The 22,472-nt window shown below is 39.7% G+C and overlaps 1 protein-coding gene across 1 annotated transcript in view; it reads left to right on the top strand.

The window, feature by feature from the left end:
- The window catches only part of CLYBL (citramalyl-CoA lyase), a 293,486-nt gene extending 272,992 nt beyond the window's left edge, over positions 1-20,494 (top strand). The window contains exon 8 of the mRNA XM_075198047.1: positions 20,228-20,494. Within this exon, the coding sequence (XP_075054148.1) occupies positions 20,228-20,335 (108 nt within the window). The 3' untranslated portion in view covers positions 20,336-20,494. The remainder of the gene's footprint in view (positions 1-20,227) is intronic.
- The last annotated feature ends 1,978 nt before the right edge of the window (positions 20,495-22,472 follow it).

Below are 22,472 nucleotides of genomic sequence, written 5' to 3'. Positions count from 1 at the left end.
TATAAATTTCTGATGTTCATACCTCTCCCACATGGTGTGGTCTCGGAACGTCAGTCAAATGGGAATAATGTGCTTTTAATGGAGTAGCAATACTAAACCAGAAGCAAGAACATTTCAGTCCAACACCATCCTATTCGATCACTCCACATGCAGCATCCCTCGCAAGCATACATGACTCCTACACCAATGCCTGGCACAAGTATGCAACAGTACACAGGGAGTCCACCCCCAATGGATAATAGTGAACTGTTGCATTATGAACAGCTGTGAACCCATACTTTGTTTTTATTGTATTGCACGTTTTTCATAATGTATATTTCCTATTGTAATAAAATAATATATTTAAAAAAACCAGAATATTTGTTATACCAGCCTACATGTACTGTCCACACAGAACTTGAACTATAGCATCACAGGTTGAGGTGAAATTGCTGTGCTGTATTTCAGATCATTCAGTGTTTTTACTGTGGCCAAAAAATCTCAAGGTAGCAACCAGTCTCTGCTCTGCAGATATGGGTCACCTTAAATGGGTGTCTTCCTCCTGGATGAGGGTGTTCACAAGCTGGAGCAGTTCCTGGCATTTGGTTATATTCATCCTCAGGAAATTCCTGAAGGCATCAAGGTTTTTGTCCCGTATCTCCTATACAAGGGACATATGAGAAAAAGAGTCTCTCCTCTGGAACCACTCTTTGGTGCAACAAAACCGATTCTTTCTCCAACTTTCCCTTCGGGTCTGTTCTTGCAGTGTTCTTGTCATAGCGAGTCGCAAAAGCTACCTGTTGTTCTACAGTATCCATGATATTAAAATTAATTGCTAATGTGCAGTTCAGAATGTACATAGACTATACACAAAGATGTGGTATAGAATGAATGGTGATGACATATTTCCTTTTCCTGAATTTGACTTAGTGGGAGTTTTTTGCTAGTGATGTTCAGCCCTTTATTTAAATTGCTACGGCATATTGCAGTAGGGAGCCCATATATCGTTTCAGTGTGTACAGAATCACAACCTTTTGAGCCGACGTTATGTCTGACCAAAATCACTTTACTCCTGCAAAAATCATTTAAAACGTGTATAGTGTGTTCGCAACAATCAACCAACCGATCTGAACTTAAGTTGTAGGTAAAGTTGTTGTACATAACACATCAGTTGGAAATGTCTGTAGTGTGTACCCATCCTAAATATACCTTTTTGCCAGTTAGAGTGCAGACAGGGTGCGTATGTGTGTGTAGGTTTGTATAAACATTGTCTTTGAGAAATCTACAGACATCAGGGGGTAAATATATCAAGCTGAGAGTTTTCCGGCGGGTTTGAAAATTGCAGCTGTTGCCTATAGCAACCAATCAGATTCTAACTGTCATTTTGTAGAATATACTAAATAAATGATAGCTAGAATTTCATTGGTTTTTCACACCCACCGGAAAACTCTCAGCTTGATACATTTACCCCCAGGTGTGTGGAGCATCTATTGCTAAATTTGTATCACTGCTCATTGCTGCAACAAAATTGTTTGTGAATTGTGATGTATTAGTAACAATTTCTAAAGAGGATTAGATGCAAACTGGTACTTTATGGCCAACAAAATGTATACTAATGCTTTAGAGACACACTCCTAAAAATGATATCTATTTTTGTGATTGACAAGCATTATATTCAAGTTTACGGTTAGAATGATTGAGTGTATTCAGCATTTATTAAAACCCCAATATATGGTTATAGATATGTTTTCAGATATAAAAAAGAAAAACCGTTAATTGATCTCTCTTCTTATAAAATATATAATGCTATCACTTGGAATCCAAATTATCCCATTTTAAATGTTAAAAATATAGTAAAATATAACATTCCTATTTGGGAACAAGCAATTTCACCAAACGCTGCCTGAATCAATTGAAATGCTTGATACTGCTGTGTACCTGCGGCTAGCAAGGGGACTAATACCCACCTGTGTGCAGGCTGCTGTTGGAAAATGTATGGGCCCCAGCTTCCACGGTTCACACAAGTAAGAGCAGAAATCCCAAAATGATGTTCAATTGTTGCTTCTCATTGTGGCATGCAGCAGTGAGTGCTCCCATAGGAGTAGTTTTCTTGAGACACTCACAAACTAGCAGTAGAATGTCTGGCCGTTACATAGACATTAATGCGTTACAATTTCTCCACTTGATGTGTGGTTTCTTTTGAAGAATAGCAAGAGCACCATAGTGTTCAACTTTTAAACCTATAACCTCAAATTAAATACCTGAAAACAAATGGGCCCTAATTAACAATGTTGTCCCATTACCTGCCTTAATGATTTCCCCTATCATGATCTACAAATATAAGACATTGGTTTACATATTTCAGTAATAATGATCCATACATACAATATAAAATTCATACATAGCATAAACACACATCATATTGAAATGAAGATACATTTCTCCACCAAGTCATAGAATGTAAATACATCTTATATGTGATTCCAGTGTTGAAATGGGGCCACAAACTATCAGTTATCTGCACATAAGGATTGGAGTGCTATAGTAAAAATAAAATCTGTATGGTCTGCCATGCTGCCCTCATATTTACTTAGTGGTCTGTTCCAGTTCTTCAGTGATTTTATTTGTGGATTTTTGCCACATAATAATAGTCGGGATAATTGTTTAAATACAGTAAATTTATCAATAATAACCTGTGTAAACATTATCATCATATAAATGATTTTATTTTGAGTACTACTTTAATAAACTTAAACTTGCATCTCATGCAAAATAAGAACAGATACTGAGAATTGCAGGTAACATGTAGAACAAGAGAAGTGTTGTCCATTCATGCATGCAGAATACAGATGATACGGAAGATGGCGCCAGTTCGGTGGCCACCTCCTATGACCTCTGGTATTAGAATGTTAGTATGTCTGATTCCAACAAAGTAGGGCCCTGTCAGGGCACGGGAGTGCCAAACTCTGCTCTGTAGTTCTTGATTAGTAGACCACTAATAATCGTGATCTATTGCTAGATGGCATATCATCTAGTATCAGATAACTATTGCAAATTATCTATTCCTGCAGGGGAGACATGGATTGGGGTCTCCTGCCCTGACATGGCCTCCCCACCCACAAAAAAATATAAACATTTTCTTTTAAAAAGATTGAAAATAAATAAAATAGAATTAAAAATGTTCCCAGTCTTCCTTCAAAGACCTTCACCAGGCCTCACAAAATTTATGTCACTCATTCTCTGTGACTCTAACGTATTTTGTCATACACTCATACACAAATGTGTTAATGTCATACTGTGAGGCAACAAATTGAGTAAGTTTTCTCCTGAACAAAGCCATGTCACAATGCAAGGGGTGCAAATTTGTTTATTAATTTGAACTTAAGATAAATACTGGCTGTTTATTCTTGTAGCGCACAAATACTTGATAGCCTTATTTGTATACTGAAATTTAAAAGTTGAGGCCCTATATGTTTGCAATAACTATACTATGGAGTACTAGCCAATTAAATTCTGTTGTAAATATCTGGAGTTGCACTAATTCTATGAAAGTAACTGTGGAAAATGTATAGAGGTGGAGTTGCACTTAAACAAGAAAAAAAGATGTATGAATCGAATTGCAGAATTTATGACAGATTTGATTGGAGTCAATCTGTTCAGTGTTAGACCTCCGAGTAGAGTATTGCAATAGTCTCATTGGGGTTTGATTAGAGCGTGCACCAATATTTTCGTTATAATATGCGTGATAAAAGATGCATACAAGAGATGTTTTTAAGCTGAAACTGGCAAGAAGGTCTGAGAATACAGAGTCATTACCAGGGGAGGGCTGGCAGACTTTAGCTCGGGGGGCAAGCACACAACACTGGCCCAAAAGTAGCCGGCCAGCTACATCAAATTTTTAAAGCAAAGGGATTGTTTTTGCTTCACCAGATATACTAATAGAGTTATTATTTGTTTTAGGACTAACCTAAAACAAATAATATGATACTGGGAAGAGCACTAGGTGTCAATCTGACACCCTTGCCCAGAGCTGGATTAAGGCTCTGGGGAGCCTGGACACTTTAGTCAGAAGCCCCAGTGATGTAACATGGTTATCATTTTAGACAAATTGTATACAATACACAGGCAATACCTCCCAACTGTCCAAATCCTGACTAAGTGAGACTGTCACCCAAATTCGGGACCGTCCCTCCAGATTCAGGACAGTTGGCAGACTGTCCTGCTTTCTCCTACCTGTTCTTGTCACTTTCACCACTTGTGGCTGCCGGTGTCTTTAGATCAGTTGCTACTTGTCTGGATCCTGGAATGTTGGGGGCCCTATTTGGAAAATAAATGGGTACATGAGATTTAGAAAACTCCAACTAGCCCCAGTGTTAAATCAGTAGCACAGTTTTAGAATTAGGCCTCCCTCCACCGCCAACATTAAAATACTAATATTCACATTTGCTAAATAGATCTATTTCCCTCCAGCCAGCCCCGACATTAAATTAATAGTATTCCCATTTAATAAATAATACTTTTTCCTTCCCTCCAAACAGCCCCAGCAATAAATTAAATAGCATTTACGTTTAATATAACCATTTTTCACAACTATCACCGACATTAAATAATTCATATTTACAATCACAATTAATAAATAGCCCTCCTCCCCAAAATCAGTCCCATATTCAATTAATAAACCCAAACCACCTCACCTTAAATTAATAGGACCCAATAATAAATTAAATTGCCCCACCATCACCCCACAAATAAAAAAGCACTCATTAAATAATTAGCCCCCACCTGCACTCCACCATTAAATAGCCTACCTCCCACACTATATTAAGACCCCTCCTTACCTCACATATATTAACATACTGCCCCCCACACTCACACACAATATATATACTGTCCACACACACACACACACACACACACACACACACACACACAATATATATATATATATACTGCCCACACACACACTATATATATATATATATATATACATATACATATATATATATATATATATATATATATATATATATTGTAACAAAGGGAGGCATTTTTCTGACAACAGGCAGAGAAAGTATACAAACAGAATAAAACATTGGCACAGTTATGTACCTAGTGGGAGATTAAACCAGGTAAAAACGTATGTATAGTTTAAAGTTTGTTAACTTACATGATTTCCTCTCAGCAAACAGACAGGGTGTGTCTGTGCAAACAAAGCCACTGATGGGTGTTTTCTTTTAAAGAGAAGGTGGGTGTGTCACCTGTCCATCAAGCTAAGGCTGGGGGAGGAGTAACATGTATAAAAGCTTGTTTGTGCCATTTGTTCAGTGAGATCAACGCTGGGGAAGCTGGCTGGTCTTGAGAGAGCTGAGCTATGTCTAGCTAGCGTTTAGGGTCACCAAGAAATGCTGTGAAATCTGTACGGTGTCAAAACATTTACCATCCTGACAATAAAACTACGTAAAAAGGAAGAAGTTTTTCGCGTGTGCTTCTGCAGTAGCGGGCTTTTTCCACAAGTGGTGTCAGAAGTGGGATGCTCCGGGAAGCATGTTTCCGCTACCCAACCCGCGCAGACGTCAACATGGAGGAAGTACTGAGAACCCTTGTGAATGTGGCCACTGCGCAGCAAGAACAGCAAGCTCAGATGCTAAGAGTTGCCGAGGCACAGGTGGAAAACACAAGGCTCTTAAGAGAAGAGTTAAGCCAGATGAGGCATGACAGAGATAAACCACTTGGTCCTGTTCTCCAGAAAATGTCGCCAGGTGATGACATAGAAGCATATCTGGTGTCCTTTGAGAGATTTGCAAAAAGGGCAAAATGGCCTCCTAAAGACTGGGCTGAGAGGCTGGCGCCATATCTGACTGGTGAAGCTCAGCGAGCTTATATGGATCTAGATGAGGAATGGGCCTCTGACTATCTGTGCCTAAAGTCTGAGATATTGGCTCGCATTGGAGTTTCCGGGCCAGGCCGAGCCCAACGCTATCACCAATGGCGCTATGATAAAGAAAAACCGGTCAGAGCGCAAGTGGCTGAGCTTTCTAAAATTTTAAAGAAATGGCTGCAGCCTGAGGAGAATTCGCCTTCTCGGATTATTGAAGTTCTGGCGATATATCACTGCATCCGGGGGCTGAACCGCGATTTGCAAAGGTGGGTGCTGCAATCAGACCCACAAACTTATGAAGAGCTTGCCACCGTGGTAGAAAGGTTTTGTGTGCTACAGCAAATGACTAAAGAACCTGCATTTGTGCCAAAGCCGCTGCCACACCAAAAGCCAGGTTTGACAATCCTTGCTACAGGGCCCAATGGCAAAACTGCTATGGACAGAGGGCCAGGTGTAAAGCTGTCTAATCTGAAGTGTTTTGAATGTGGTGAGCCAGGCCACTTTAAGGCAGAGTGTCCCAAACTACTGGAACTCATGGACTGTTCCGTGGCACATATTGGGCCTGCTTTTCCAAGCTGTTTTACCATGAGTCCCACATCAGGAAGTCCTTGTTTGTTCCGGGTGACTGTGCTAATCAACCAAAACCTTGTTCTGGCCTTGGTTGACTCGGGGAGTGAACTCTCATTGGTTTCCAGCTCTGCCTTACCCGAAACCAAAACTTCTCAATTGCCCAAGGTGAAGGTTCTTTGCGTACATGGCACGACAGAGGAGTATGAAAGAACAATACTACCAGTTACACTCAAAGACAAAACTGTTATGGTGGTAGCTGCCATAGCACCTAAACTCCCATATCCACTCATTTTGGGGCGAGACTTCCCACTGTTTAATGATGTCCTCGGTGAGCGGATCCGGCCGGACATGCCGGCAATTGATGCAACGGTCGGAAGCCCGGTCTTAAAGGAACCGCATAAGAATCCACAACATCTGGGCATCGATCTTTGGGAACCGCCAAACCGGAATGCCATCCTGGGAGTCAGAGCAGGAGTTCCACAAAAGCATCCACCTGCGGGGAAACATGGACAGTCCAAACTAGCATTGGTCGGTGATGTCGCAGATGAGCCCACACCGCCTGTCAGTGAGGATACGGACTGGTCCGCAGTACCAATTTTGTTTCCTTTGCAGGACTTTGCTCGAGACCAACTTAATGATGCCACTTTGGAACATGCCTTCAAAAGTGTGACTGAGGTAAATGGGGTAGCAAAAGCCGCCCAGCCTGCAGAAGGTATACCATATTTTATTGTTAAAAATAATCTCCTGTATAGAGTTGCTACTGTACAGGGGGATAAAGTAGAACAATTAATGGTTCCTCAGGTCCATGTACCCCTAGTGTTAAAAGCAGCACATACACATGTCTGTGGGGGACACCTAGGGGAGGATAAAACACGGGGACGAGTTCTGCTTAGGTTTTACTGGCCCGGTGTACACATGGCAGTGAAAAGTATTGCCGGTCCTGTCCCATTTGTCAGAGAACCTGTCCCAAACCCATGTACAGGGCACCTCTCATTCCAATTCCAATAGTACAAGTTCCCTTTGAACGAATAGCTATGGACCTTGTGGGGCCACTGGAAAAATCCACACGTGGGCACCAATATATACTAGTGGTGCTTGACTATGCAACCAGGTATCCAGAGGCAATTCCCCTACGAAACATAAAGTCCAGCACCATAGCTAAGGAACTTGTATTGATGTTTACATGATTGGGAATACCCAAAAGAAATTCTCACAGATCAGGGTACTCCTTTCATGTCTAAACTGATGAAGGACATGTGCCAGTTGCTAGGGGTTACGATGCTTCACACCTCTGTATACCATCCACAAACAGATGGCTTGGTGGAACACTTTAACCGCACATTAAAGCACATGCTCAGGAAAGCAGTGGCTCAAGAAAAAAAAGATTGGGACACTCTTATTCCCTATTTGATGTTTGCCATCCGTGAGGTACCTCAAGCTTCAACAGGGTTTAGTCCCTTTGAGTTATTGTTTGGGAGACAGCCCCAGGGTATCTTGGATATGTTAATAGAAGGGTGGGAGCAGCAAGGTCCCAGGGAGCCAAATCTGGTACAATTTGTGTCACAAATGTATGAGAGGCTAGGAAAGATAGGGCCCATTGTGCAGCAACATGTAAATGAGGCTCAGGAACGACAGAGAAAAAGTTATGATAAAAGTGCTGTTGTTTGATCTTTCAAGCCTGTGGAAAAGATCCTAGTGCTGGTTCCCACCCAGGAAAGCAAACTTTTCGCCCATTGGCAGGGTCCATATGAAGTTCTAGAGGCTGTCGGTCCTGTCAATTACAGAGTCCGCCAGTTACTTAGGAGAAGGGAGGAGCAAATATACCATGTTAATAACCTCCTTAAACCCTGGCATGATGAGGAAACCTCTCCTCAAGTAGTGAGTACTGCCATTGAAAAGTCTGAAGTGCCCATAGAGCCAGCTTCGTCCATTCAGCAGAGACAACAGACTGAAGAAATGATTCGCCGGAACAGGGATGTCTTCTCTTCCATTCCTGGGCGCACTACCTTAATCGAACACGACATTGTCACTGCGCCAGGACTCATTGTAAAGCAGAAGCCTTATCGTATTCCAGAAGCCAGACGGGTGGACGTGAGGAAGGAGGTTGAGAAGATGCTCCAGTTAGATGTAATTGAAGAGTCCACTAGTGAATGGAATAGTCCCATTGTGCTTGTCCCGAAACCCAATGGGACAATTAGGTTCTGCAATGACTTTAGGCGCCTAAACAGTATGTCGCAGTTTGATGCCTATCCGATGCCACGTGTGGATTAACTAGTGGAAAATCTTGCTGGTAGCAATTATTTAACAACCCTTGATCTAACAAAGGGTTATTGGCAAGTTCCCCTGACTTCCACGGCCAAGCCAAAGACTGCATTTTCCACCCCTGATGGTCTCTATCAATATAAAGTCCTACCCTTTGAGATGCATGGGGCACCTGCCACCTTCCAAAGGGCCATGAATAAATTGCTACGACCTCACACAGCTTATGCAGCCGCTTACCTGGACGATATAGTGATTTATACCCCAGACTGGGGATCACATTTAGCCAAAGTTGAGGCTGTCTTTGGGGTACATTGTTGGTCGAGGGCATGTAAAACCGCAGCTAGACAAAGTGGAGGCAGTCAAAAATTGGGCAAGACCAGAAAAAAAGTTGCAGTTAAGAACCTTTTTAGGCTTAGTAGGTTACTACAGGCGGTTTGTAAGCCATTTCGCCACTAGAGCTGCTCCACTTACGGACATGTTAAAAAAAAGTTGTCCAGATAGATTAACCTGGTCTGACTCTGCAGAAACCGCCTGGTCTGATCTTCGGTTAGCTCTTTGTTCCTCTCCAGTTCTACAAGCACCAGATTTTACCCGGAGGTTCTTCCTTCAAACTGATGCTTCTGGTGTTGGCTTAGGTGCAGTCTTGTCACAGGAGAAGAATGGAGTAGAAAATCCTGTCCTGTACCTAAGTCGGAAGTTGCTTCCAAGCGAACAAAAATATGCTACTGTGGAGAAAGAATGTCTCGCCATAAAATGGGCTACAGAAGCTCTGCGCTATTATCTCCTAGGCAGAGAGTTCACCTTAATAACAGACCATGCACCATTAAGATGGATGCAGAACAACCCGGAGGTAAGTGCCAAGGTAACCCGTTGGTTCTTGGCACTGCAACCTTTCAAGTTCTCAGTAGAACATAGACCTGGGATTCTGCACAAGAATGCAGATGCATTGTCACGAAAATATGCGCTCCTCGCGAAGTCCACGTCCCCCTACTTGGAGACGCTAGGGGGAGGAATGTGTAACAAAGGGAGGCATTTTTCTGACAAGAGGCAGAGAAAGAATACAAACAGAATAAAACATTGGCACAGTTATGCACCTAGGTGGAGATTAAACCAGGTAAAAACGTATGTGTAGTTTAAAGTTTGTTAACTTACATGATTTCCTCTCAGCAAACAGACAGGGTGTGTCTGTGCAAACAGAGCCACTGATGGGTGTTTTCTTTTAAAGAGAAGGTGGGTGTATCACCTGTCCATCAAGCTAAGGCTGGGGGAGGAGTAACAGGTATAAAAGCTTGTTTGTGCCATTTGTTCAGTGAGATCAACGCTGGGGAAGCTGGCTGGTCTTGAGAGAGCTGAGCTATGTCTAGCTAGCGTTTAGGGTCTCCAAGAAATGCTGTGAAATCTGTACGGTGTCAAAACATTTACCATCCTGACAATAAAACTACGTAAAAAGGAAGAAGTTGTTCGCGTGTGCTTCGGCAGTAGCGGGCTTTTTCCACAATATATATATAGTGCCTACACACACACACACAATATATATAGTGCCTACACACACACACAATATATATAGTGCCTACACACGCACACACAATATATATACTATACACACACACACACAATATATACACTGCCCACACACACACACACAATATATATACTGCCCAAACACACATACAATATATATATTCTGTCCCCACACACACACACAATATATTTTCTGCTCACACACAAAATATATATATATATATATATATATATATATATATATATATATATATATATATAGTGCACACACACGCACACAGAATATACACACACAATAAACACCCCCACTTACCTTATTCCACCTGCTCATCTCCGGCACGTCACAGTTCACTCATGGGACGGCACCTGTCACGTGGTGCGCGTCCCATGTGACAAGCCATAGAGGGAGGGGAGGAGTGGCCGAGGCCAACGATGAAAGGTGGCTTGTTCCGGAGGAGGGGCCAGCCACCAAATAATAGAGATTTGAGCCGGTTCATGCACTAGCCCAAAATAGTAATTTTCTGTCTGGCCCAGCCCGCCCCTGGTCATTACACTGTTATTCACAGTATAAGACAAAGGAACAGATTCAGGGTGATCATATGAATGAGGAGACATCAGTAAGGCTAGGTAAACACTACAGGTTTTTCAGCCTATCATCGGGCCAAACACCCGATAAACGACTGTTTGGCCCGATATTGAATTAGTGTGTATACTTACACGATGAGCGAGAGTCATTCCAAATTACCGATTGTCTTTTTATTCGGAACTTATATGGAATAGTCCTCTGAAGAAATCACTTCTAAGTGATGAAACGCGTCAGTTTGAGAATTTATAGTATCAGATTATTAATTAGCACCTCAAGGTTCTACCATGTTCCGCAGCTCACCATGATTTTGTAGATGCTAAAGAGAGATCTAATTTTTGATGGTTCTGTTTAGACACATAGGAACACTGCATAGTACCACAGTGTGATATTTGCTTTACACGCGGCATATATAAAACCTTTCAGGATTAGATATTGGGGATCTGTTTGTATTTAATCTACACACAAAAGATAGTATCAAATATCGCCACGTGGATACAATTGACCACCGCTTGTGGCAGTGGCATGTCAGTGGACCAGTACACGCCTACAAGGGAGTTGACCAGCGTGTGTGTTAGATCTGAACGGTACCAGAGAATCTATACATACTGTAATTTACTTATTTCTACATCTACACAACTGGATATTCTGTGACTATATATTAAATATTCTACAGCTAAGTCTTTCTACCCATTTACCACTCGCTCTCTGACTAAATGGAGACATCTGTGGAAGGATGTTGAATTTGACTTTTATCTATATCACTCTTTTAGTCACTTTCAGTTTGGGAGCAAGAGGATATGCTTGAACTAATTTATATACTCTGATACTGACCACGGATCTTGCTGATCAAAAGTATATATATATATGCATATATATTTATACCCGGGGTGATTACATTTAGGGATATGGATTGTGTTGAATCATATTCCCTTTATGAGAAATTTATTCATTGAGATTATTGATGATTGTGTTTTTTTCTAACTGATTAGATCAGTGCACTGATCAAGAGATTTGAGCAATCACATGTTTAGTACTATTATTGTTTTTACATATGCTTTTTATCAATAAATGTGTATTTTTTATTTAACTTGAATTTCACGGATTTATTAACAATTGAGTGACTGCTACTCTCAGCGCTGTGATTTTCTTTTCACCACAGGTTTTTCAGCCTAATATCGGGCCAAACACCCGATAAACGACTGTTTGGTCCAATATTAAATTAGTGTGTATACTTACACGATGAGCGAGAGTCATTCCAAAGTACCCATTGTCGTTTCATTTGATTGGTCGTTCTGTTTAAAAATCTTGTTCCAACCGCCTTCTGATCCTACAGTGTGTTTGCACTAACGATCACGATCTCCATAGAGTTTACAGAGTCATGATCTTTTCAGACGACGGTTATGACAGATGAAGAGCACAGATCTTAGGGTAAATCTTTTAAAACATCTATAGTGTGTACACATGAATCAGCCTGCTGATTGGGACTTCTTTTTTTTTTGCAGTTATTAGTAAATCGTTGTAAATAACACATTGGTCGGAAAATTCTGTAGTGTGTACCCAGCCTTAGGCAATTAGGAACATCGGCCAGTAGAGATGAGAGATCAGGAGTTAAGAGATAGATTTGAGTGTAATCAGTGCATTGATAACACAAGTCCCCAAAGCAGTAAATTGTCTGATCAAAGCCATATGTGTAGATGGAGAAAAGGAGGGGTTCGAGGACAGAGCCAATACATCACAGGAGTGAGTGGAGGTAGAGATGGAATGGTAGACACTAAGGGTCCAGTCAGACACAAAATAATGCAAATTGTTGGATTCCCAAAGGGCAGAGAATTCGAAGTAGCAGAGAGTGATCAACTTGTCAAAAGCTGTGGTTAGAGCAGGGAGAATAAGTTTCGAATAGTGACCTTTGGATTTCATAGTGAGTAGGTCATTGGTTGCTTTAATAAGGGCTGTTTCTCTGGAGTAATGAGAAATTTACACAGGTTGTTCAGGGTCTAATAGAAAATTAGAGGACAGGTAAGTCAACTGCTCCAAAGGAACCTGCTATTCAAGTAGTTTGAATAACAAGGCAAGGAATCCCCCATTTCACGCCTTGTCATTCAAACTACTTGAATAGCAGGTTCCTTTGGAGCTGTTGACTTACCTGTTCTCTAATTTTTTATTAGACCCTGAACAACCTGTTCAGGGTCTGCAGCCATTGTGATTGGGCAATGGCTGCAGAGAGATGAACTGTGAGGAGACGGTTTAATGAAAAGTTTTATAGCATTAGAATGTGCCAGTGAATGAGATAAGTTAAAGAGAGACATTATTGCTGAGGAGGCATGAGATGAAAAGGAATGGAATCACGAGAAAATGTAGGAGGTGAGGTTTGGAGACAAGAGAGTTGTTTATTCCATTAGGAGGTGAAAGATATATCTATGTAAAAAAGGAAGAAGATTGAGCGGCCAATGGGGGTTGTACGTCAAAACCATGAATCAGTTTTTTGTAAGTCCACTTTTGTGAATTCAGTTTACCATTTGCATAGAAAAAGTGGAAACTGCAGAAACTGTCAAAAATTTCAAAAAAGCTTAATTTACCTACTTACATGGTTAGAAATAAGAAAGACACAAAGTCCTTTTCTAAACTGTACCTTTCTTGATATAGCAGAAGAAAAATAACAGCACTAGACTTACTTGAGTAATCTATCCAGACTCCGCTGTGCTTTGCTGAACACACTCAAAACATTTGTGCGTTAAGTGCTAACTAACATTCCTACATTAGAATATAGTACATATCATTCCATTTTTGTTATTCTAGCCAGAAGATAACCCAATCAAGGATGAGTTTACAATAACCTACATCTAAAAAAAACCATAATTTTGGCACCTTACTTTCCTGTCGGCATTGAAAAGCAATGTTTGTATAGAATCTGCTCCTTTAGTGTACTGCCCATGTTAAGGAACTACACTATTGGCCTGTTTCTCTCTCTGCTTATCTCTTTCTTTGGTCATATATTTATTAAGATCCAGCCCACAAACATGTAATTATTGGATAATACTTTGAAAAGTTAAACACAACATGTCAAAACACCATAAATTAACAAAATAGTGTCATTATCGAATAAAACTATTCTTGGCAGTGCTACTAGATGTTACTAGTCCTCTTCTAGTCTGCACATGGAAATTGAACTTATACTATCTTTAAAGATAATATGGACATTTTTTTACTCTGGCAATGAAAATGTTAAACTATTCAGAATGATATTTACCTGACACTTCTCATAGCTGCAGTTCTGTGACAGTCCTGGACCTCTGCCAGCTCGGATTTAGTGGTTGTCCTTGACAACATCTTGCTGGATCTCAGGGTCTATTTTTCTCTTTCTGCAAAATATTCCTGACCTGAAAATTGATGGTGGTTTGTAATTCAGAGAAGTTGTTGATTACGATGACATACTCACATATTGTTTATTTATTTTTTTACCCCTGGCTGACACCAATTGCTTTCAGATATGCTTAGCAGAAATTGCACTTTGAAAATGAATAAAATGCTGGTCTCCCTTGTAATAATGGATACAGGGTATACCTTCTACTCTCACGAGCACAATTAAGGAGATTTTAAAATGCTTAAAGCCTGTTCACTAAATGGCTTACTGTAATGGGGAGAAAAAAAACAAAAAGACAGATCAAAGACGGTTATCGCAAGAAAACATATGCTCCCCTGCATCTTCATCCTAAAACCTGATCACCAGGCTGAACAAACGCTTCGTACAGGGAACTTTCAGTGTAAGAATATTTTATGTTACAGAGCCTTTGTGAATAAAGGCTTTGAGTTACATTTTAATGCTATAGCCTCCATACACAGAATTTAGATTACTATCTAATGTGGGTTTGCATCCAGCATTATATCATTGACCTCATTACTAATATTCTAATTACAAAAATGCCATTGTAATCAGCCAATGTACTGGTAGCCTCCAGTTACACTATATATTTATACAGTATATTTCCATTTGTCTGTCTGTCTATCTTGTGTCCTCTTACATGTCAAAAGATGGTAGTGAATTTGACTAGCAACATAATAAAGCAGCAGTTGAAAGCACATCTTGCTTTTACTTTGCACTTTTATTGTCAGAATGGCAAAGCAGTTCACCACACAATATTCCATATGCACTCTATATTTTTCTGTGTCACACATATGTCCTCCACCTGTATATCTTTAAGTTAGCAGCACTGTTGTACAAATGTGTAATTCTGTCTGTAGCCTTGCCCTGTAGACTGTCAGCTGAATCTTTTTTCTTAGTGGCCTGTGGAAAACCACCCCCTTTGTCACAAAAAAAAATAAAAAAATTATATATATATATATATATATATATATCTATAATATAAATGTCTAGTGTCTGTGTGTGTGTGTGGAAAAAATAAAACCAAGCTGCAGCGCCACCTGCTGGGCGGAGTTATACACTGCCCAGCAGGTATACACCTTTTTAACACCTTAAGTAGCTTGATTTGACTAGAATGCATGAGTATCATGCACGGGTTAACTTGTATATAGCCCAGGCCTCAACCACCAACCACTCCCCACTGTCAGCCCCGGCAACCACCAACAACTCCCAACTGTCACTTCTACTTCAATAAATATATATATATTTTTTTAAAATCTTTATAAACACTTTTAACAATTAACAAATTAAATTAACAAATTAAAAACATCTTAGTATACCAAATTTCAGCCCTTTCTGAATTTTTTTTCCCACACACACTAAGAATTTAGTAGGTCAGTGTATAACTCCGCCCAGCAGGTGGCGCTGCAGCTTGGTTTTATTTTTTCCACACACAGACAGACTAACACACGCCACTAGACATTTATATTATAGATAATAATCTGCATTGCACCCTGTTTCCTCCCATTACATAGGAATCATAAAAATACACTTCAAAGGGGTAGCAATAAGTTTAACTTTTTTTTATCTTTTTCTCCTGTCTCTCATTTCCAGATATCTGAATGGGTTTTCATTTATTTATTTACTTAGTATGCAAAATGTTTGCTGCTGCCTACATGGTGACACATTGTAAACTAAAATTCATATATTCTTTTTTGTTGTTGTTTTATTGTACTTTTAGTGACTCTGTATCTAGCAATCCTGTTACTTAGAACTCTTTTGTAAATACCTAAAAAAAAAAATCCTTAAATCTTTCTGAGTTTAAAGAATAATGTAGATATGTGGGATTTAGTTGATACAATGTTTCTGGATCCATAGAACAATGTATCTTAATGTGAGTGTAAAAAACTTAGGTAAGTATTAATTAATTGGTATGTGGGTATTCTAGGGAGGAGATTCTGGTTTCAACATGCATATGAACAATCTTGGTTCTTGGATAGATGCAGAGTGGAGAAATAACAGTTTAGGCAAGCAGAGGCCAAATGTTCCAGTTTGCATTAAGAGGCCAGATTAATGACAGTGCAGTAATTCACCGGATATTGCTTAATACATGTTTACAAAAAGAAGGATAAAAAAAGAGCGCTGAAAAGAAAGAGCTGACTAGTGTGATGGAATAGGATGTACAGGCCATGAAGTTAGGTGGAAGGAGGAAATGATTGTGGAGACTTCCTCTGCAATTGAGGGATCGAGGAAAGAGATTGCAAAATGATGTGGAACAGAGAATGGGGTGAGATTTTTGGCAGATGGGATCTCTCTTTTCTTAATAGAGAGTAGCCAGATTGTGGGGTGAGAGATCTGTGGTGGATGTCCTCTCCAATGGCCTAATGAGAGAGTTAAAGGCATTGTTGAAAGTTTTGGGACTAGTGGACAGTGAGAAGATAAAAGTTGATAAATAGGGTTTATTAGCATGGAGAATTAAGGGGGTAGTGAAGAATTAATTTGTAGTGCACAAAATTCAACAGCATTAGAGCAATGTGGCACTTTGGAGGCAACATATCTGCAAGTTGTGACAGTTGTAAATTATGGCTGTGAGGATGGGAGAGCTTGGTGGGTGCTACTCATCAAGAACAAATGTAAGGATATGGCTTTATCATGTTGTTGCAACACTACAACACAAAATAGAGAAGAACAAATATTTCAGAGTGTCAAACAAGTGAATAAGGTCAATGAACTTCAAATATCTGCACAGTTGGGTGACCTTTTGAAAAAAAGGAGAAACACAAGGAATGGAAAAGTTACATAACGATAAGTGGCGGATTGAGAGAGAGAGAGAGAGAGAGAGAGAGTGAATGGGGTAATTAGCAGAGGAATCAAGTAGCGATGAAGCCAAAAGAAAAACCATCTTCATGTGTGGGAGAATGAAGGTCAACAAAGGTGGCTAAAGAGAGGAATTTTGAGACAGCACAAGGAGGAGGATTATCTATAGTGAATGTGGGTTTTCTCAGAGTCAAGAAGAGAAGTGGTCTTTCAAATTGATGTGTTGAACCACTTGGTAAATGGTAAATGTTTGCAGAGCATAAAGAAAAGGATGGAAGAATCTGGGAGTCTAAACTTGAATGAATAGGTAGTAGGTAAGAAATTAGATTTTGGGGGATAAGTCTTTAAATGTATAGTACCTTCCTGTCTATTCTCTTATCTGTGAGTGTAACTGAAATGTAGACCATCATAAGACACCTTGAGAGGTAGTGTCAGATTAACTTCTCTGTTTATCAAAGCACAAAGAATCAAGTATTTTTACACTGAAATTAAAGATGAACTATGACGTTTTATATCCCAACTATAAATCTGGCCCTACATTTTAAATTTACCTCCCCCTCTAATGCATCATGGTTTTGCTCACATGCAAAGTTCCTCTTTGCTTTACTTTGCTCATAACTCAAAATCAGGTCCAGAGTGCTCATGACGTGTAAAAAAATAGTAGAGATGAGCGGGCTCGGATTCCGCTAATCCGAGCCCACCCGAACAGTGCTGATCCGAACGGGATCCGAGCACTGTTCGGATATTTCCGGCGGGCAAAAAATTGAAAAAGAGGCTCTGTCGTCCAAGTCTCGCGTCGAATCTCGCGAGGGGTGGGAGGGAGGGCCCAGAACAATTCCATCTTGTACCTCTTTTTTTGGCATTATGTGCTCAAGCTACCTCGGTGCAACCTTTTGGCCTAAAAACAACATTGTGAGGGTGTTCAGAATAGACTGGAAATTAGTGGAAATGATTGTTATTGAATGTTATTGAGGTTAATAATAGCGTAGAAGTGAAAAAAAACAAATCACAAAACTGGTTTTTAGCACTTTTTATGTCTTTTTCAAAATAAATCCGAATCCAAAACTTTAAATCCGAACCAAAACCTTTCGTCAGGTGTTTTGCGAAACAAATCCGAACCCAAAACCTCAAGCAAATCCGAATCCAAAACACAAAACACGAGACACCAAAAGTGGCTGGTGCACATCCCTAAAAAATAGTAATAGTACATTTTTTTCCCTTGTTAAATAGTTCATGTCATTCACCTTGGATAAACAATTAAACAATGCTATTCTGTTTATCACAACTCCTCCCATCCCCCACAAACGTTAACCAAATAGAAAACATTTCTTATCCTTCATAATAAAATTAATTTACAATAACTTGAACATGTCACGGTGAATTATGTTCATTATATTTCATTATATCTTGATACTGACAGGAGAAAAACAATGTAGAAAAGTGGCAACTCAATATTCTGCAGTTACTATCTATGAATTATTAAATAATTTCATTAAAATGGGTTAGATTTGGTAATGCTAAAAATTTAAAATATGAGTTAAACTATCAGTTTGTGTGATTTTAAATGATTAAAATATATTATTTGATGAATAGCTTTTTAACTTTGTGAAAAATATTCAATGATATGTTTGTAATATGGTCAAGTAATGTAAATAGAAAAATACTTAATTGAAAGTGTAGTTAATGTTTAATTGAATATATCTCACAAGCATATCTCACAAAATGTACACAATCTGCATATTGTTCTGAGTTTCGGAATTCTAAATAGATTACGGGATACAATTTACTGTTATACTCAAAGGGGCCAATTCAATTCTGCCGAGAATAGCGCGGCGTTAGCAGTTTTACCGTTAATACGGTAATTTCAACGGTGGATTTTTACTCGAGGCTCCCTGAGCTGCGAGATGAAATCCAGGCTAAAATTACCGTATTAATGTTTATAGTGTTAACGTTGCGCTATTGGCTGCAAAATTAAGTTTGTTAACGTTATTCTAGGAATAAATATGCCTGCGAACTATTAGTTACGGTAATAGTGCGCAGTATTACCATTAGTACAGTAATTTTAGCGCAACATTTTGCTTGCAGGCCATAGGGCAGCGAGCAAATAACCATGTTAAAACACTGTATTAAGAGTAATACTTTAGCTGCGGAATCAGTGGCGCTATATAAATAAATGGTGATGATGATGATGAAGCTCTGCGTTATCACTAGAATAACCTGGCTGAATTCAATCAGCCCCTAAGCCTTACTTGTGTCCAACTCTACTTGAGTTGCATCTTCCTTTGTGACTGCTTGCAGCACCTTACAGTTGAAGAGGCAGAATGGTGAAGGAGGGGACATGTAATAGCGTGTTGGAGCAAATGCAGCTTATGTAGTCTGAGGGCCTGATTTAGAGTCAGACGCAAAGTCCATTTCAGGTGTATTCTGCACATTTCCACTCATGGGGCATGCGCAGTAAGCAACAGTTTCCTGCAGTTCTGTCTGCTTTTCAGACGCAAGTGTAGACTGCGCCAGCTTGCATCTCAGTACGAGGGAAGGGGTGGTACACAGAGTTATGCAGGCGTGACCATGAATAATTCAGATACTATGGTCGTCTACCCGCAAAATCTACCCTATTCGGATCAAGATGCAGGCAGGACAAACATCAAAACAAGAGTGAAAATGTGCGGCAGGAATTGGGTGGCGCAAATAGTTAGGTAGCTGCAGGAACTGGTCGCAGCTTGGTAAGGTATTACGAGTGGGACACAAATGGTGTTGCATGCCACTCGTAATACCCTACCAAGCTGCGGCACACTCCCACTCCTACACGTCTTAGACGGACTTTGTGTCCGACTCTAAATGAGGCCCTTAACCTGCAGAAGAAGAATAGATAAACTATGTCTCAATAGAGACTTGAAGATGCTGGCAACCTGTGGCTCTCCAACCTATTGTTGGCAGGCTGTGCTGGGTTTAGTTACACAGCAGTTGAGGGCCAATGGGTGCCTAAGTCTGAACACAACAATATATCTTTGCTCCTGTGGAGCTTTTGCTACAGTATTGTAGATCTGTCTCCTAGTTGTATGATGTGATTTTAGTAGTGATCTATGAATCTGAGTATTGTATAGTGCCCTACTATTCCAGCATAGTATCCAGCACTGGATCTAGTGAATGATTAAAAGCCAAAGCGGTTTCTGATCACCTGTAAGCTGTTGATATATGTACAGAAAGAGACATATTAAGCTCTGATTTGTGGACGTCTTCCTTTGATGTGTTGCAGGGAGCATTTACTTTCCATGGGAGCATGATAGACATGCCCTTGCTTAAGCAGGCAGAGAACATCGTTACGCTTGCCAGAGCCATCAAGAACGAATCATCTGTTAAATGAAGCTCTCTCCAGGAGGCCGCTCTATACAGCGCTTGTCTTAAAGGAGAGGAGGGAGACTTGAGAAATGCGACGATGAACAGTTGATGCTATTGATAACAATCATTATGCATTTATTTTCTGTACATGTATACCATTAATTAAAATAAATGTCAAATCCAATGGGTTTTTCTCCTTTGCTTTCTTCTGGGCACGGCTTTCAAGTGAGTGCCACCATTCATTTTGCTTCATCTTATAAACATGTAAAATGCAGTTGAAGAGAATGTGACAAGGGTTGAACTGCAATAAACTTGTAGAGTTATAACGCACACAAAGCAGGACAGCCTTCTACTTCTTGGGTCCCCAGACAGATTTACATGACACTGGAGATACTGCTACAGGTCATATGCTTCTTGTTGTTAACTGGCTTAGCAAAGCTGTTTTGGAGAGGTTAACTCAGCTTGTAGCAAGGGTAAATAAACATAACAACCAGCCATTGTCCCCTATTCAGCGTGTACTGTTATATTCAGGGCTAAAGGGTATTGAAGCTGCAGAGGATCAACTTGTGGTTGCCAGAGGACTCGAATGAAGTTTCAAACAGCAACAATCAGAGATTTTGTTTCTGTTCCTCATTAAATCATGAGCTTTTGTGGCCCAGCCACCAAGGACTGTTCTTTAAGAAATTAAGAGAATAGAAAGTTTTAAACCATGCACCAACCTCTCTATGACCTACACAGAGGCAGTACTGCTGTCCTTACACACACGCCACAGGAAGGCTGCTCTGTTTATTTAAACGTGTAAATAGCAAACACTGCTTTAACCCTTCCGTTAAAACCATTCATCTTCCATTTACACATCTCCCTTATATAGGTGCTACCAAGGGAATCGACAAAATATCGAACCGAGTGTAGATTTTTTTAAATGTAGTTTTAATTATAATGATGTTTTATAGGTGTCATTTCGTAAACATGTATGTGAGTGAGTACTTTAAATTATTGCATTTAGAAGTGACACATATTTTATTCAGTGACAGTAAAGTAAAATATAATAATAATGATACCTGGCAACTAAACAATTACCGCTGTTTTATATGTAAATTGTTTTCAAATAGTCTAGGTCAAGGGTATGTCAGGTGAGCGTGGTACATGTATCTTATCTACGGCAGTGTAAGGACTTTGCATGTAAAAAGTTACTCCCCCGCACAAGTATATTATTCCTAAGTGTCAGTTCAGATGAGTGGTCTCCCGTCCTGATTAATCAGCGAGTCTAAAAACGACCATATCAACTCTGAAGACAAGGTTTAGTTAGGTCAAAAATGAGCTGTCTAAGCTTGTCAATCTGTCAGCAAGTTGCAGTCCTTAAAAAAAGTAAATATTCACTTTAATAATTTACGATCGAACCTCAGTGCATATCCATTCGCAATGTAATTAACGTGTGTAAGATAGTAAAAGTTAATATTTTTAATTTAAATAAATAACTAAATAACAAACTGCCTTTATATCACGTATACCTCTTGTAATATGTGATGAAAATGATTATCTGTACAAAGAGAGAAGAATAAGAAATCCAATTAACTACTGTTCTCATGCTTCTGTTGTGTTTTAAGCACCGTGTTCTTTTATACTTGTTAAAACGCAATTTAAATAGAATATCCAGAAGTGTCCAAAATTTGAAAAGCGCTTTAAATAGACGCTAAGAGACCGGTTATTGACTAATAATCAGACCTAACGATATACACCAATTCAATCCAGGGTTCTAGTGGTTTGGTTACAGCAGGACTGCGTTAGACACAGCAGCTGTCGGTGTTCAGGTGGGAGATGCTGGGGGCACTCGCCTGGTGACTGGTACTGTGTCTCTACATCAGATACACCCAGGTGTTCTTAAAGGCTTCCTGCGTTGCAATTTGCAATACCCTGGCAAGATTCCAGCAAAGCACCAGTATCAATATGTACTACCCCTATATTCATACCGGTATATATGTGTGTGTGTATGTGTGTGTATATATATATATATATATATATATATATATACTCATACGAATATATATCATTCTATAACGTTCGTTATAGAATGACACATATTATTGTCTTATACATTGTGTTCTACTTACATTTACATGTGAGCTACAAATATTAACAGAATGACACGTTTCGTTCAGTGT

This window comes from Mixophyes fleayi, chromosome 2 (assembly GCF_038048845.1).
Source record: "Mixophyes fleayi isolate aMixFle1 chromosome 2, aMixFle1.hap1, whole genome shotgun sequence".
Taxonomy (NCBI): domain Eukaryota; kingdom Metazoa; phylum Chordata; class Amphibia; order Anura; family Limnodynastidae; genus Mixophyes; species Mixophyes fleayi.
The sequence above is the reverse complement of the archived record's forward strand: the minus strand, read 5'-3'. Positions and strand labels throughout refer to the sequence as shown.